This window comes from Echeneis naucrates, chromosome 21, assembly GCF_900963305.1.
Source record: "Echeneis naucrates chromosome 21, fEcheNa1.1, whole genome shotgun sequence".
NCBI classification, from domain to species: Eukaryota; Metazoa; Chordata; class Actinopteri; order Carangiformes; family Echeneidae; genus Echeneis; species Echeneis naucrates.
The window spans coordinates 7,108,973-7,124,627 of record NC_042531.1 but is presented as its reverse complement, the minus strand read 5'-3'; the positions used below and the strand labels follow the sequence as shown (position 1 = coordinate 7,124,627).

The 15,655-nt window shown below is 40.8% G+C and overlaps 1 protein-coding gene across 3 annotated transcripts; it reads left to right on the top strand.

Moving 5' to 3' along the window:
- Window positions 1-407: 407 nt before the first annotated feature.
- LOC115062104 (cohesin subunit SA-2) lies at window positions 408-15,167 on the top strand. Of its 3 annotated transcripts, XM_029530723.1 has the most exons (33): window positions 421-544; window positions 648-765; window positions 1,492-1,588; window positions 1,704-1,791; window positions 2,311-2,469; window positions 2,915-3,011; window positions 3,119-3,195; window positions 3,273-3,344; window positions 3,871-4,075; window positions 4,179-4,330; window positions 4,412-4,485; window positions 4,581-4,704; window positions 4,855-4,953; window positions 5,867-5,946; window positions 6,021-6,128; window positions 6,212-6,332; window positions 6,485-6,593; window positions 7,019-7,122; window positions 7,283-7,375; window positions 7,502-7,588; window positions 8,292-8,492; window positions 8,898-8,974; window positions 9,067-9,154; window positions 9,266-9,346; window positions 9,641-9,733; window positions 9,813-9,987; window positions 12,620-12,756; window positions 13,219-13,320; window positions 13,419-13,570; window positions 13,668-13,796; window positions 13,878-14,068; window positions 14,148-14,223; window positions 14,310-15,167. In XM_029530723.1, exons 3-33 carry the CDS (start codon window positions 1,539-1,541, stop codon window positions 14,443-14,445), a joined length of 3,537 nt encoding a protein of 1,178 aa, XP_029386583.1. In that variant the 5' UTR covers window positions 421-544; window positions 648-765; window positions 1,492-1,538; the 3' UTR covers window positions 14,446-15,167. The 3 variants fall into 3 exon arrangements, with proteins under 3 accessions (XP_029386582.1, XP_029386584.1, XP_029386583.1); XM_029530722.1 differs by lacking the exon at window positions 648-765 and having other exon boundaries at window positions 408-544; XM_029530724.1 differs by lacking the exon at window positions 648-765 and having other exon boundaries at window positions 408-544; window positions 8,292-8,500; window positions 8,906-8,974; window positions 14,148-14,225; window positions 14,300-14,445.
- The last annotated feature ends 488 nt before the right edge of the window (window positions 15,168-15,655 follow it).

The following is a 15,655-nucleotide window of genomic DNA, read 5'->3' as shown; positions in this document are numbered from 1 at the left end:
GAGATGAGCCAATGGCTCCCCCTGCTGCTCGTCTCCAGCAAACATGTGAGATGATAAAAATGCCATGACAGCTCCCTGCTGAATTAACAGCCACTGTTTAATTAAATTACAGAGGAAGGGGCCTCCGGGCCGGATCTCCAGGACTCTGCACCGAGCAGAGACCGGGCAGGCTGGTGTCAGTGTACATGAAGGACGGTGTGGAGGTCCCATGAACTCTGTTTTCATCTGAAGTCTCCTCCAGATGTTTACAGATGATATTTGAAGGAAGCCAAACCGGACGCTGTCCGTCTGTGTCAGCCGGTGAGGGGGTGGGAGGGACTTAGCTGTGAGTGACACTCCAACCAAGCCAATCACATAAACCCGTCTAGGTTGGCCAGCCAATCAGAAGGGGCCAGGCTGTCCGACGACTTGCCTGTGAGAGCTGGGGCGAAAGAAGGAGGATAAATCCACCGAGGTGTTTGTGTCTGATTCATCCGACAGCTGCTGGACTTTACAAAACAAACCAACGGGAACAGGAAGGAAGGATGAAGGCGTGTAAAGAAGGGTAAGTCTGGGAAGTTTTTCTCGGAGCCGCCTCTCAGCTTTGATCCACACACCTTCAGGAAATGACGGCTGACATTTCACTCTCCGTTTACACAAATACACAGTCTAACAACGACGTGCGACAAAAAGCCAACCTGCCCAAGTGTCCTTGAGCAACCAAAGACAGCTCCTTCCAGTAAAAGGGGGCATTTAGCGTCCTGTCTGCCCCGGACTGCTGCTGATGTAAGACAACAAGTCTTTATTCATGAGCGTCTCGTTTTTATGACAAACCTGTCAAATACTGACTGTTCATGGCAAGATACTTGTGCCTTTTTCATTAACACACAAATATTTATTAAAAGGCATCTTATTAATCAATCGTCAAAATAACGGCAGTCATGAGAAAGTATTTGGACAACCGTGTTTGTTTATTCGTTTATTTTATTTTTTTTTTCTATTTTCTCTCATTTAGGAAATCATATTTACATACATTTGCAATGAAACAGGTGATGCTGGTGCAGAAGAAGAGTGTTTGCTTTAGACGTTTATAATATAATTTAATTCCCTCTCAAATTTCACTGGATGTTTTTGGTTTGTATCAAATTATAACTGGCAGTATGTTATAAAAATGTTAATTGATACTTTGTTATTTGTTAAATCAGATTGACATTTACAAGGTAACAGCTGATCACTGCACACAATGGTGCACAGAGTGTGATTAGCACTGTTTTTGTTGATTCTGGCATTGATACTCACAACAAGACTTAATGAAGTGGTAGCAATGCTTTATGGGTAGATTGGCCCCTCCTCATTAGCTGGTTGTTTTTGGCCAGCTAATGATGATCATGGCAACCTCTTCTCTTTATGGAGGTCCAGGATTAACATTGATCAAATATTCCTAGTTGTGGTTGTACACAATTCCTGTTTTCAAACCCTACATCTTCTAACTTCACTGTGCTGTATTTCCAGATGCAGAGACACACACCTGAGCCCTGTGTGAAAATCTGAGGAGGGAGATGATACCAGATCCCACAGCTACAGCTGCATCCAGGCCTTCAGAGCAGAAGTGGGTGTCTATGATCAAAATACAGACAGCTCATCTTGCTAATTGATAAGGTGCCATTGAATAGTAATTTATTTTAATATTCATGTTATCTAATTTGATGATTTTGACTCCCCAGGAAGAGTTCTCATGATGAGGCAAACTCCTCTGGTGCTGTCAATCATTCAGAGGATGAATCTGGGAATGAGAATAGACAGAAAAGTGTGGTAGGTTTTTCTCTTGTGGTCAGATTACTGTAATAGCACAATGGTCAAATGTACATTATACACAACCTTATGATGCCTTTATGTAGACATTTTGTCAACATAAAGGCATATATCATATACACATCAAAATATATTTTACATGGGTGATTTGTTTTTATCAAAACGTTGCAGAGGATATTATCTTTTGTCAAAAGAAAGACCTGCTGGGATGGGATTGTCTAGGTGTTTTTAAGATTTATCTGTTAAATTATTTAATTACTTTAATAATCACAAAATTTCATGGCAAACATTATTTCATTTCGGCTTCTCCAATGTGACAATATGATGCTTTTCTTTGTCATATATGAGAATAGTCTGTATATATTTAGCTGGATAAAACCAGGAATTTCTAATCTTTTTTTTTCAGTTTAGAAGAGTAGTTTATTATCAGAAAAATTATATTAAGGTTGATTTACGATGAATGTAATAGTTAATCAATGTGCTTTGTTTTATATTTGTTCCATCTTCAAAAACCTACAGAGAAGAAGGAAAAGAGCACACGATGGCTCAGAGAACATCAAACACAAAAGTGCCTCAGCCAGTCGCAGCAGTGTTTGCAGTGGCAGAGGAAGTAAACAGAGGCATGTGGAGGCCGTCACCCTGTTTGAAGTGGTCACCATGGGCAGGAGTGCCATGCAGGTGAGGTACCAAGCCTCAGAAACTGCCTCTTTTCATAAAACAGTGTCTTGGAATGAGATTACAACTGTGGATTCTCAAAGTTTTCAAAGTGTTCATAAAGCTCCAAATCCGTTCAGATTAGCTAACCTATGTTTGCCAGTGAAACTAAAGATGAAGGGAAACTGACAGTTTGCAAAGTAGATTTTTACTTATTTTGTTTACTCAACTAAATTTCTATGCAGTTTGTATATTTTTGTAAATGGAAAAAAATTGTAGATTTTGTTAAAGTTCAACATAAACTTATCCGGAGTTCCCTTGACATATAGGGATACACTAGGCTTTGGATATTCAGCTTGTGAGTAGCTGCTCAACATAAAAACACTCAACAACACTAGCTGGAATAAGATGAAGATTAACATAAACATCAACACAAACCCACTTTGACTCTTGTGTGATGTTGGAGCAGGCAGTGATAGATGACTGGATTGAGGCCTATGTGACCGACAGAGACTCTGCTCTCCTCGATCTCATCAGCTTCTTCATCCAGTGTTCTGGGTGTAAGGGTAAGTCATCACTACACATGCACACTTGCCAACACGCGTGCACACACACATGCACGCATATTCTCACATGCAAAACAGACACACTCACTTCCTTCTGTCTTTCTCAGGTGTTGTCACGGCAGAGATGTGTCAGAGCAGAGAGGACAGTGATGTGATGAGTAAGATGGTGGAGAAGCTGGATGAGGTAAGAGGTCTTCACTCTTAAGTCCTCTCCCATTTTTCTCTCACACTTTTGCATCACTTTGAGTGTGTGTGTTTCAGGCTGCCAGTCTGCAGTATAAGAAGTTTCTGGCCTTTCCATGGATCCTCACAGTCACCTGGCCGATGGATACGGTCAGTAGCTCTATCTGTTATCTTCCAGTTCTCAGAGGGTACTAATCATTTCTTTAAATATTCAGTAATGATGAATATATCAGTTGTATTTAATGATTTCAATACAGACTGATTGAAATATTCAATACACATAAAAATGTCAGGACATTTTGTAGTGATTTTCATGAACAAATTGAAGTGACCTGACTTGGCCTCTCTGTCATGTCATGTCTGTAGGCCTGAATGTGACCATGAATGGTTAGTTGTCTCTGTATGGTTCTGAATCTGAGTCTTGTGGTAGACAGAAAAGCAGCATAGATAATTGAGGAATGGTTCACTGGGTATGAAAGAGTTCACCATCTTGTACTAATTCCTTAATTAGTACCAGTTTTCCATCTTTTGTTTTTGTTTGCCCTCCTGTCTTTTTTCCCTCTGACTGTACTGCTAACAAGCTGGTTTAACCTCCTTCACCGTGTCATCTCTGAACCATCAATAAAGATCAGAAATATTTGAGTGACTGGCCTCTCCCTCCTTCACTCCACCTTAGGACAGTGTGGAGTATCCTCTCACGCAATCCGGCCCGCACGGTCGTTGGTTTCACTCGGAGTTCTGTGAATTTGTGTCTGTGCTGGTGGCTCAGTGTCAGCACAGTGTCATCTTTGATGGTTACTTGATGAACGCACTGATCTCGCTGCTCACAGAGCTGTCAAACTCTTATATACGAGCCTTTCGACACACCTGTACCCTGGCAGGTAAGGAACATGAAAAGATGGCCCCACTTACATACAGATTTCAAAACGTGTTGAAGAAACTCATTTGTACTCTGGTTTGTGATGTGTGTGACTTCTCTATTAGCGATGAAGCTGCTGAGCTCTCTGGTGGGCTTAGGTCTGAGCCTGAGTGCCGGGATTGAAAATAGTCAGAAGCTGTACAAGGTGCAGAAGACGAAGAGCGTGAGGCAGAAAAACACACCGCAGCTAGAGAAGATACAGAGGAAGATCACAGAGGTAAGAGACATTACTCTGTAGCTGACTATGTAAAGGGGAATTGAGAAGATATTTCTGAGAAGTCTCCTTGTGCCCCTCCAGTTGCAGGAGAGGAGGGTGGAGATAGAGAATATGATGGATATCATCTTCAAAGGAGTTTTTCTCAAGAGATATCGGTAAAATGACTTCACAGTTTCATGACAGTTAATGTTCATGGCAATATTATCTAAGTCATGTTGAAGATTAAGTATGTGTGCGTGTTTCTGTACAGTGATGCACTTCCAGAAATTCGTTCTATCTGTGTGGAAGAGTTGGGCTTGTGGATTAAGCTCTACAGCTCTGTATTTCTCAGTGACAGCTACCTCAAATACATGGGCTGGATGATGTACGACAAAGTAAGTACCATCAACGACAAAACACAATGCAACCTAATGTGATATAACACAACGCTGAACATTGTTTTGACACCCATCCACTGTAATGAGCCTGGTAAACAGCTGAAACTGTATTTGCTTTACCGTGCTGGTGTGTGATTCATCTTTCAGATACCAGATGTGCGTCTTAAGTGTGTGTTAGGTTTGCAGGGTTTATATGGAGAGGCTGTGCTGCTCTCCAAACTAGACCTGTTCACCAGCCGATTCAAGGTAACCAAACTCTCTTAAAGATGCATCCAGGGATTATGGTCACCAGGGGGCAGGAGAACAAAACAAACACAAGAAATTCCCAAATAGAAGTCCAATATTCACTAATCATGAAGCGCTGTTTCAGATTAGTTAGAATTTGCATTATGGTTTGTAACAGTAGTCAACATCATGGACAAAGTAAGAGAATAAATAGATACATAAAACCGTCAAACACACAGTAGATTTCTTTATGTTCGGTTTTCGTAAGATATTAAACACTAACAGGCCAATGACTTGCTTCAAAACTCAAGTGCTGAAGGGTCAAATGGTCTCAGATGCCTGTTTGATTTGGCTCATCTGGGGAAAGTATACGGCTGGAGCCTTTGCATATCGGGGCTCTGCCAAAATGACCTTTGCCCTCTGAGTGGCTATAACTTAATAAACATGGCTGAGATTATTCAAGTTGGTGCCAATGATCTTGATTGATTTCCCAACCTCTATCTGTTTCCAGTCCATGCTAAAATTGACTTGATACAAGATGAATAAAACATTTTTAAGAGTGGTCTGGCAACATTGAAACCCCTCCACTTTCTCAAGAAAAACAGTCTCTGATTGGTCTTTTTGCAGATGAAGTCAATGTTGGCCTCTAAAGTAATTTTATCATCCAGAATGGTGCCCAAGAACTTATGGTTTTCTTTTCCAAGAACTTTCTACTAAGAATATTTTTAGATTAAGAAAACTGAAAACAGAGTCCATAAAACCTAAGCTAAAATAGGATAACAAGCTCACTAGAGCTCAGTGTCACTAACTGCGTAATAAATCTTCTTACACTGCAAGTAACAAAAGTAACCTGTCACGTCATGCAGAGTTGATGTTTATCGTTGGTAACTACTGAAATGTTCTTTGTTCTTCTAAATTATGTTTACTGTTTTAGGAGCGAATGATCTCCATGACACTGGATAAGGACAATGAAGTGGCAGTGCAGGCCATGAAACTACTGGTTCTCATATCCAAGTTAGTCACCAGCAGCTTCTTGCAGCCGTTCCTTCACCTTACTTGCTGTTTGCTGAACTTCTAATGGTTTGCAGAACATCTGATGACGTGCTCAGTCCAGGGGACGTGAAGCAGCTGCTCCAGTTTGTTTACTCTTCGCAAAGACCTCTTGCAGCCACCGCAGGGGAACTCCTCTTCTCAAGGTACGTTTAGCTCCATCACTTGAAATAAAACGAACAAACATTTCAGTGTGAGTGTTTACCTGGATATTGTGAATATCTCTCAGGCTTCTCAAGACTGTTGCGCCTGCTGCTGATACTCAGGATGAACTAGATGGGGAGGAGGCTCATAAACAGCAAACATCTGCCAGACTGAAGGCTCTGCTACAGTTCTACCGGGAGTCTGAGGTGAAGCATTATGGCTCTTTAAAGTAAACCACCTGGACTACTTGTGCCATAGATTGTCTTTATATATGTTCATATCATGATGCCATGTGTGCTTCTCTTATGTTTCATTTTCCCTGACATGGGTGAATGAACGTGTGTCTGTACGCCTGCAGCTGCACAAACATGTGGTGTACTTGGTGGACAGCCTGTGGGACTGTGCTGGAGCTCTGCTGAAGGACTGGGCCACACTCACATCCATACTGCTGGAGGACCACAGTCCAAGTAAGGAAATATGTATGTGTGTGGAGCAGGCAAGTGTGTAGGGACATGTTCTTGATAAATCTTTTCAGTGTTTTGACCGATTAATACGGGCGCCAGGAATGATTTTTTTAAACCTAGATTTTACCGTTCCGACTGCCATCATTTAAATACTTCTATAATTGCTAATTGACGCTTGAAAAACTAGTGATTATTATCTATTTTCAATGTGATGTGTGCATCTTCATGATGTTAAATCAGTTGGACACCCCATAGGCTTGGCTTTCAGTGAAGTTTATTTCAACCATGACATACCACTCCCAGATATTATCCTCATCCAAATGCTGCACCATATTTTCAGTGAAATAAACCTTCAATTCAACCCTGAAGGAGACAGCAACACAGCCATAAATTCAGTCATCGTAGTGTGTGTGTGTGTGTATTTGTAGGTCTTATCCTGGCAGAACAGGCGGTACTTGTAGAGATCCTGGTGGCGTCAGTGCGTCAAGCCTCAGAGGGACCAATCCTGCCCGGGAGGAGTGGAGCGAAGAAGGTTTTGAAACAGTAACAAATAAAAATTACATTACCTTGTGGTAGAAATATTGGATCATGAAGCTTTTAAATTGTATTTTGTATCTGACAATATATTTTGGGCAAACTCATCAGCCAAATGAATAGAATTGTAAATGTCCTGTGGTATTTTTACATCCCAGGCAATGAGTGCCAGAGAAAGGAAAATTCAGACTGATGACTGTGCAAAGCTCACTGGACATCTCCTCGTGGTGCTGCCAAAGTTACTGTCCAAGGTATTTAACCCACACACAGTTTTCATCATAATATGACATTTTGTTTGGAAAACTTTCTGTGCATCACAGGCTGATGCTGAGCCTCACAGTCCCCATCATTTGTCTTCTTTGTTGGTGTTGATGCAGTTCTCAAGTAACCCGGACATTGTTTCCTCCCTGATGAGGATCCCCCAATACTTCCTCCCTGACTGTCCTGAGGCTGATAACACACAGGTCCGTTCTCAGACTTTCAGCTTTCAACACAACCGCAATATGTGAAATGAAATGAAAAATGAGATGTGAACAAGGTCTTACATCACTATTAACTATAAAACGAAGTTAGGCCAAAGAACCGGAGCCTAAATGTGATTTTTAAAATACTGAGCCATTATTATTGATTGACAGGTTGTGATAAATGTCTTGTGAAAACAGAGATAATAGACATAATGCTGAGAATATTTCTCATGGCTCTTAGCTGAGCTGGTATTTACGTCTTTATGGGCAAAATTTTAATGGTGAAATTACACTAATTTTAGCTGAAATCACAAACTTGGGACAGAAAAGTATCCAAATCTCTTTAACTATAGCAATCATTTGTTGTTTGATTATTGATTTATCTCCTAATATCTTTTCATTAGGTTATTCATCATGTTGTTTTAAAAATGCCAAAAAATCTTTGACCCGCATGTGGTATCTTGAACTTTTTATCTTAATCAAGAAAATGAAAAACAGTTCTTGTAATTTGAAACAGAGAAAAGCAGAATATTCACACTATACAAAACATGTCTGTGTCTTCAGATGAATTACTTGATCAAATAGTGAAAAAACTTCTGTTTACTGATCATATTTGGATGCTTTCAGCACGGAGAGGACAGTGATCTGTTTTATTTACTCAGCCGTTGGGGGGTGTTGGGTGCTGCTTTCGTCCTCCTCTCAGGCGGTGTCCGGCCTGATGGCAGCGATGGCAGCTGTTTTAGACCGCCAATCTGGCCCTGCTGTCCTGGAGTCAGCAGCCCGCACATACCTCAGTCTGTGTACAGAGGAGGCAGGCTGGAGCTCCATGGCCCGGACTGCCAGAGCCTCTCTGGTCCAGACCTGGGTGGACCACCTGACGGTCCTGCTGGAGGACTCGCTACAGGTGAGGTGGCTGAAACTATGTGGACGTTTGTTTTGTAAGAGGGATTTTTTTTTCTTTTCAGTCCATGTAGTGCAGTTACGATGGTATTTTCTTATCCAGGGAAGTAAATAATGAACCAGTTTCACTGAACTGAATTTAGGAATGAGCCTAATGACATACGCTTAGTATAATAAAGTACAATTTTCAGATTTTTATCAACCTTTTAAATTTCTTTCTTGTAAATATACGGGGGGGACTTTCCCCTCCCGGTCTCAGATTGTTCAATGAAATAATATTCCTGCTATCATTCCATCATCCATGGTCACAGAGGTCACCACCCATAATGGTGGACATCTGTAGGTGTAGAGAGAGACAAAACTCATCTTGGCAGAGAATAAAGATCCTGCTCCTGTTTGTATGTTGCAGGGTGAAAGTTTCTCTGCTGATGAAGAGAAAACTGGAGACATTTTAGTCACGTTGAAGAAGCTCAGAGCTTTCCACAAGTAAGACTGGAGATCTAGCCTCAGTGGTGTGTGGGAGCTTACACCATTATTCCAGTGATGTGTGTTCATGTGTTGTATCTGTGTCATTGTAGCTGTCACGACCTCTCTCAGTGGAATCTGTTCAAGCTGCTCTCTCCTCTCTTGTCCGTGGAGAGCAGCCAGGGAGGCGCGCCGCCTGAGGTTCCACCGCTACCCTCTGAACAACCACATGATTTCAATTCAGCTTGAACTGGTTTATCCTCTGACTTTCTGTTATAACTGTCTGTCTGCTCTCCTCCCCTCTGTCTGAAGGTGCTGCTGGAGGTGCTGCAGTGCCTGTCTTACTCCATTCTCTGGTCTCTCAACATGAGCAGTGAAACTCTGAACTCCAGAGTAGGTTACATCTGTATACATTTGAATAATGAAGCCATCATTGATAAACAGTACCAGTCAAAAGTTTAGACACAATGTGTTCAAACCTTTGACTGGTACTGGTATGTTTTAATAACTGGAAAATACTAATGACTAATAAAAGTTGTAGTGCAGCCCATATTAAGTGACACTATTGTTGCATGATATCTGCACAGACGTCACTGATTTTGAAAACTTGCAACAACAACAAAATTAACATATTTGCCGTTGAAATGGTGCAGCGATGTGTCCCTCATCAGTGTGTTTTTATTGTAGGAGAAAGCCGTGGCCCAGAGGCTCCAGCTGTGTCTGTTCTGTGAGAGGAGTCACCACTTTCTCTCCTACGCTGACCACAGTGTACAGCAGCAGGTAAGGCAGCAGAGATGGCGACATTTACTCCTTTTGTCTTTTTAAGTCGCGTTAATGTCCTTTCATTTCTCTCCTTGAGGCTTTTCTGGGTGTGTGTGACGTCCTGACAGCTCATTCCTACCAGCTCCATTTGTGGGACCCCATCTCGTTCGGTCCGCTGCGCTACACACCCAGTCCCAAACTGCAGAGGGTGCTGTTGACCTTCGTATGCATGCAGGTCTTCGTAGGGCCGGACTGTGAGAGCCAGAGCAGAGGTGAGTGTGAACCCTGAAATGATTTTGAGCCATTGCAAAACTTTTTAATTATACATCTAAATCTGCTAGCCATTAACTCTTGAAATTGAGCTGTGTTTATTACCAAGAAAATGTTCCTATTAAACTGTAAATTTCCAAGAAATTTTCAAAATAGGCTGATGCTGTTTAGCTCTCCTAATAAATGAATGGAGGAAATGTGAGTTGCTATAGTTATAAAGGACATTGTATTAATTTATTCAAGTTTTAAAAAAAAAATCAATTTTGCAGATACAGATATAGTTCATCATGTCAATGTCCATAAGACTTTTCTAGAAAGGCTCAAGCTTTATCATTTTCATTAATAACTTTGAACTGTCCAGTATGATTGATGGGGTTGTTAAGAGTCAAATATGAATTTAACTGACGTTTAATATTGTGCATATTGATTGAATTACATTCAAATCTGTAGTATTCAGCTGTGCTGAAAATGATGTCATGTTCCAACAAATAAAATACACAATGTGCCATAAAATTTTACTGACTTTGCAGTTACAAACATATTCTCCAGTTTGGTGCAATATCAATCAATTTTCAGACTTTTTGTTAGTTTCTCTTAAACTCTTTGATGGACACTGAAGTGTGTGCCTTTTTGTGAGCCTTTTTTCAACAACACCGGTATATCAGATGCATATTTAGTAAGTGTAGCTTTTCTCCATTTTCCTAATTATTACAACCAAACTGCGTATGCTCTTAAAGAAAATGTCCTTATGATTAATATTTAATAGAAGATAATTTTGGGGGGGTATTGAGAAACTACTTAAAAAAAAGAGTGTATGAAATAGTAAATCAATATTTTCAAGGAACTAATACAATTTTTATTTGTGCAAAACAGCATATAAATTAAACATTTAACATATCATAATATAAATGATTATTTCCAGAGTTTTTATATGTTGGACAAATGTCTTGACGTAATTAGATTGATGATGCTGATGCATCGATGCATAAGCAGCATTTTACTGCTGTAGCTTCTCAGGGCGGAGTTTGTTTTAAGTGCATTTTATAAAGTCAGGCCAGCTTTTGGGATCAGGCTCTTCCACAGGATATCAAGATAAATCTGACGTGTTGTAATCAGGTTAATACGAGAAAAAACAAGAGAAAGCTAATTTCTGATACACAATCTGTTGCTTTGTTGTAGACTTGCTGTAGAATCTTTCACTAAGAAATTAAAAAAGATGTCTTCTAAAGACTCAAAACTTGCAACAACAGTGTATTTTATAAGCTTTTCAGACATTTATTAATTTATTTCAAGTCTCAATCAGCTCAATCAATCAGTTTTCAGAAAGTCCAGTCCAAAGTACTGTAAAAGTCCTTTGCTGGAACTGAGGTGTTGTTGTGATTACTGCACATTATTATAATTTTCTTCTCAAAATCTTGGTTGTTCTGAATCTGTTAAGGTCTACAGTAAAGAGATTGATTAAAAGAGACTGTCCAGATGAATCCGTCATATTTGGGGACCTTTGCATTTTTCCTGGTCAGCTGCTTTGTCATGCCGTATTTCAGAAATCTACCGTTTGGGACAGCCAGAAAAAAAAAAAAAAAAACAAAACATGTTGCAGTCATGCACAGTAGATGGCACTCTCCCTCTGCCTCTCAGAGCAGCGTCCTGTTTCTGCGGCCTTTGCTGCTCTGAGTGAAGCAGCAGCTCAGCGTGGTGAAAACATGCAGGTATTAAATGCTCAGCGACTCGTTTGGTTTAATAACTCACCGCAGAGCTGCCTGCTGACTGTAAATGGGGCCTGATTTCCAACCTGACCTGACAATTGACCCTCAATTACAAAGAGAATGCCGTTAATATCCTCAGACTGAGACAGTGTTGACTAATTTGTATGAAAAGGTTGTTATTTAGCGAGGCGTGGTTATGCAAAGTGATGCAGCTGGAAAATTGATGATGGCAGTATGATCTAAAATGAAGAAAACATGTTGGGGGGGGGGGTTGTTCTCTTTGTAAAGTCCTGCAGGTAAACTGATGAATTAATTCATAGCTGACTATAACTAAAACATTTTATCTTTACAATAACTTCTTCTTCAAGAAACATATTGCATCCAAATATGGGGGAGTCCAGAGAAGTTAATAACTGTCCTCGTGGGAATCTCTTAAATGTTCAACCAAATACAATACAGGATTATTGGTTTTTGAACATGTAATAAAAAGCTATTGTTTTATTAGATTTGCCTGGTAACGGTTTTGTTCTATAGACAGTGTTTTCTATTAGCTGTTGGATCAGAGATCACTCGGAGGGCAAGGGCACTGAGTTAAATCATAAAATCAGGGCAATCTCTTTCCGTGAGAAAATTCCATTAACTCTGGCTCACCTCCGAGCCTATTTTATTAGCCTTGTGAAAGATTGAAGCCACATGGTGTCACAACCATAACTCTAGTGTTATGTTATCTTTGATTTCCACCTGCTAAAGCCATTGTCCTGAAACTAACTAAAACTCTCTTTTCCGCTTGTGCTTTGTTCTTTTCTTTCTGTTATATCATTTCTCAATGATTAATCACTCTTCTTATGTTGCCCCCTTCCCCTTCGCTCTCTCGCTCTCGACCACTTCACATCCGGCCACGTGTCCCGGCTCCATCTGGCTTCCTCAGTGAGTGAAGTGTCTGAGGTGGAGAGGCTGGAGGAGCTTCATAAACGCAGAAATCTGCTCGCGGCCTTCTGCAAACTGATAGTGCATGGGGTGCTGGAGATGAGCATGGCAGCTGAGGTCTTCATGTACTACATGAAGGTAAAGGCTAATTCCTCACAGGAGGAGTTGAGTATTTAGCTTGACTGAAGAGAGTCAGCTGAGAAGATGTGTGTTTATAAAGCTGGTTAGCTTAGCTTAGCATGGAGTCAGGGGTCAAGGGGACGCAGCTGGTATGAGTGTCCAACAGTAACACAAACAGGCCTCCAGCACCTCTGAAGTTTGTCTGCGTGACACAAACAACAAGTAAACTGTCTGCACATGGTCTCAAGTATCCAGTAGATGCAATATTTTATAAAAAAAAATAAAAAAAAATTAAACTCTTCCTGTAATCAGAATTGCTCAGAATGTGTTTCCCAGATCACTGGGTGATTATTTTCTGGAAAAAATTTGGTTTAACGTATGCTGCATCTGTTCATAAAACTCCTTTTTCAGGAAAGTCGGTGCCACGCATTATTATAGTCTGATAATTGCAGCAAATGTTTGGGATATTTTTTCCCTCAGTATTACAACGACTTTGGAGACATCATCAAGGAGACGATTTCCAGGACCAGGCAGATAGATAAAATAGAAAGTGCTCGCACGCTGGTGCTGTGTTTGCAGCAGGTACAGTCGCTCTGTCGCATGCCTGAAAAAATTCAATTCAGCCACGTGCTGGTGTTGGCAAACAGAGATGCTCATGCAGTTTCCCCTGCATTTGCCAGCTGTTTATACGTCTTAGGAAGGAGCAGGAGAGCAGCGGCAGGGCCCACCCAGGGGTCCAGACCTTCACCAGCATCAAGGAGCTGGCCCGGCGCTTTGCTCTTACTTTCGGTGATCTTGTCAAGTTTCGCGAGTGCATCGTTGTGATCCACAGGTCAGCACAGGTTCTTATTTCTCCTGCCTTGGATTCAGTGTTTTGTTTCAACATGTTTTTGTTCCTGAAGCTTGTGTTTCTCTGTTTATCTGTTTAGGAACAGCATAGAGTTTGTATTCCAAGAGTTTAGCCAGACCCCAGAAACACCGACGCCACCGTACCTGTCCTATCTGACCATCCTCAGTGAGTTCTCCAGCAAACTGCTAAAACCGGACAAGAAGATAGTGTAAGTGCTGCCAGCAGGACAGCAAACTGTTTAAAGAGAATGTCCAAAGCGCGGCTTTTTGAAATGTTTCTGTCTGTTCAGGTTCTCCTACCTACAGAAACACACTGCAGAACACATTATTAACCTCAGAGAGGAGTGCTGGCAGCCGCTGATCTACTATCGGGCTTCTCTTCTGGCTGTAGCTGAAGGAGAAGATGCTGTGTCTTATGTCAGCTCTGACAGGAGACCTCACCCGCCCAAACGCTCCCCCCTCGCCAAACAGAAATTAGAAGGTGCTGCATTACAACTGTCCAACATAAAATGGTTATATACGTTATACACCATGTGAGTATCGTCTCTCTATTATTTCAGGAGGTAAGTCCCCCTGTCCGTTCAGCCCTGCAGACTCCAAAGTTGGTAGAGGTCAAAGGTCAAACTTCAGTCCAAGGTGAAGATGATGTCTCAGTTCATTTTATTGAGTCGAATCCTAAATGTTATTGAACTCACTTCTATAAACTGCTCTAACCTCCTCAGCCATCAGGAGAGGACAGCTGATACAGATCCATTTTCCTTTCCACTCGAACCTCCCGCAAGAAGACGGAACACTGAGGGCTCTGTCCTCAGCCCGAGCCACGAGGTGGATGATGACACTGTGGAGGTCGAACTTTAAATGCGAGACAGTTGGGGAACATTGGTGCTCTTGTACGAGCGGAAACACGTCTTGGGACGTCACAAACTCTGAGAGAGACGGTTTCTGTTTTTGTTTTTGTTTTTTTTTCGACGTTCTGACTGGAGTCCGCTGTGTTCAGACATCCCACAGTTCAGGCTGTCTGATTCTCCAAGAGAAATTCCTTCAGTGTGCTGTATATTAACTTTTGAAGAGAACATAAGCTTTAAGAAGGGTGGTGATATTCTATATTTTTCTTCCTGTCAAGAAACCGCCCCCCCCAAAAGTAACAAGAAAATGATGAAAGTGTTACATACAAAGGCAAAAGCATGATGTAGCTTATTTTTGTTTACCATTCAGTCAGAAACACATTAATGCACTTTGGAGTTTTTTGTAAGTCAATCCCAAAAACACAGTCCTGCTGCCATGAATACTCCTCAGTGCATCTAAAGTAGATAAATTTGATTAATCTGCTTCTGAAAACAGTCCCAAGCTAATTCACTGTTCACTCACTGTTTGAGTACCGCTTGCTTAGACCTAAACCTACACTGTCCAACTGTTTCAGGGAACAACTCAGCTCATTCAGGACTAGTAACTATATATTTGTGTTTCATGTTTGAATTTTCATCTTCATCCTATCCGCCTCCTTAATATTGCTCCTCATAGGAAATGATTTGGTTAAAGTTTGAAAAAAACTTGCTGTAAATTAACTTGAATAAAAAAAATCTATACAAGTATATTTTCCTCAGAAGAAATTTATCTCAACATTTTTAAATTGTGTTCCACATCATGAGAACTTATTTACTTTGCTAGATGAACTGAAGTAAACAGCAGGGTCCGTTTTCTTTACTCTTCCATTAAACATAGCTTTATTATTAATTTAAAGAGAAGCAAAAACATTTCAATTGATTTCTTTTGTTCTGTCAAAGTACATTCAAAAGTACTTCATAACATAGAAAAAAAGAATTTGTCTAAAAACTTGACCCAATCATTTACAACACAGCAAGCACCAGATACATATTTACAGTTATTTATAAATTCATCTCAGATAACTTAGAACCTCATCTCACACATACAACAATAATAATCCATGTCATAACAAATACAGACCTGTACATCATACGCTGTGTGTGGCCGTCTGAACTGTGTGCTCGTGTGTGTACAGCAGACTCAACGGTGGCTTGTTTGGCATTTACAGTAACTTCTTATTTGG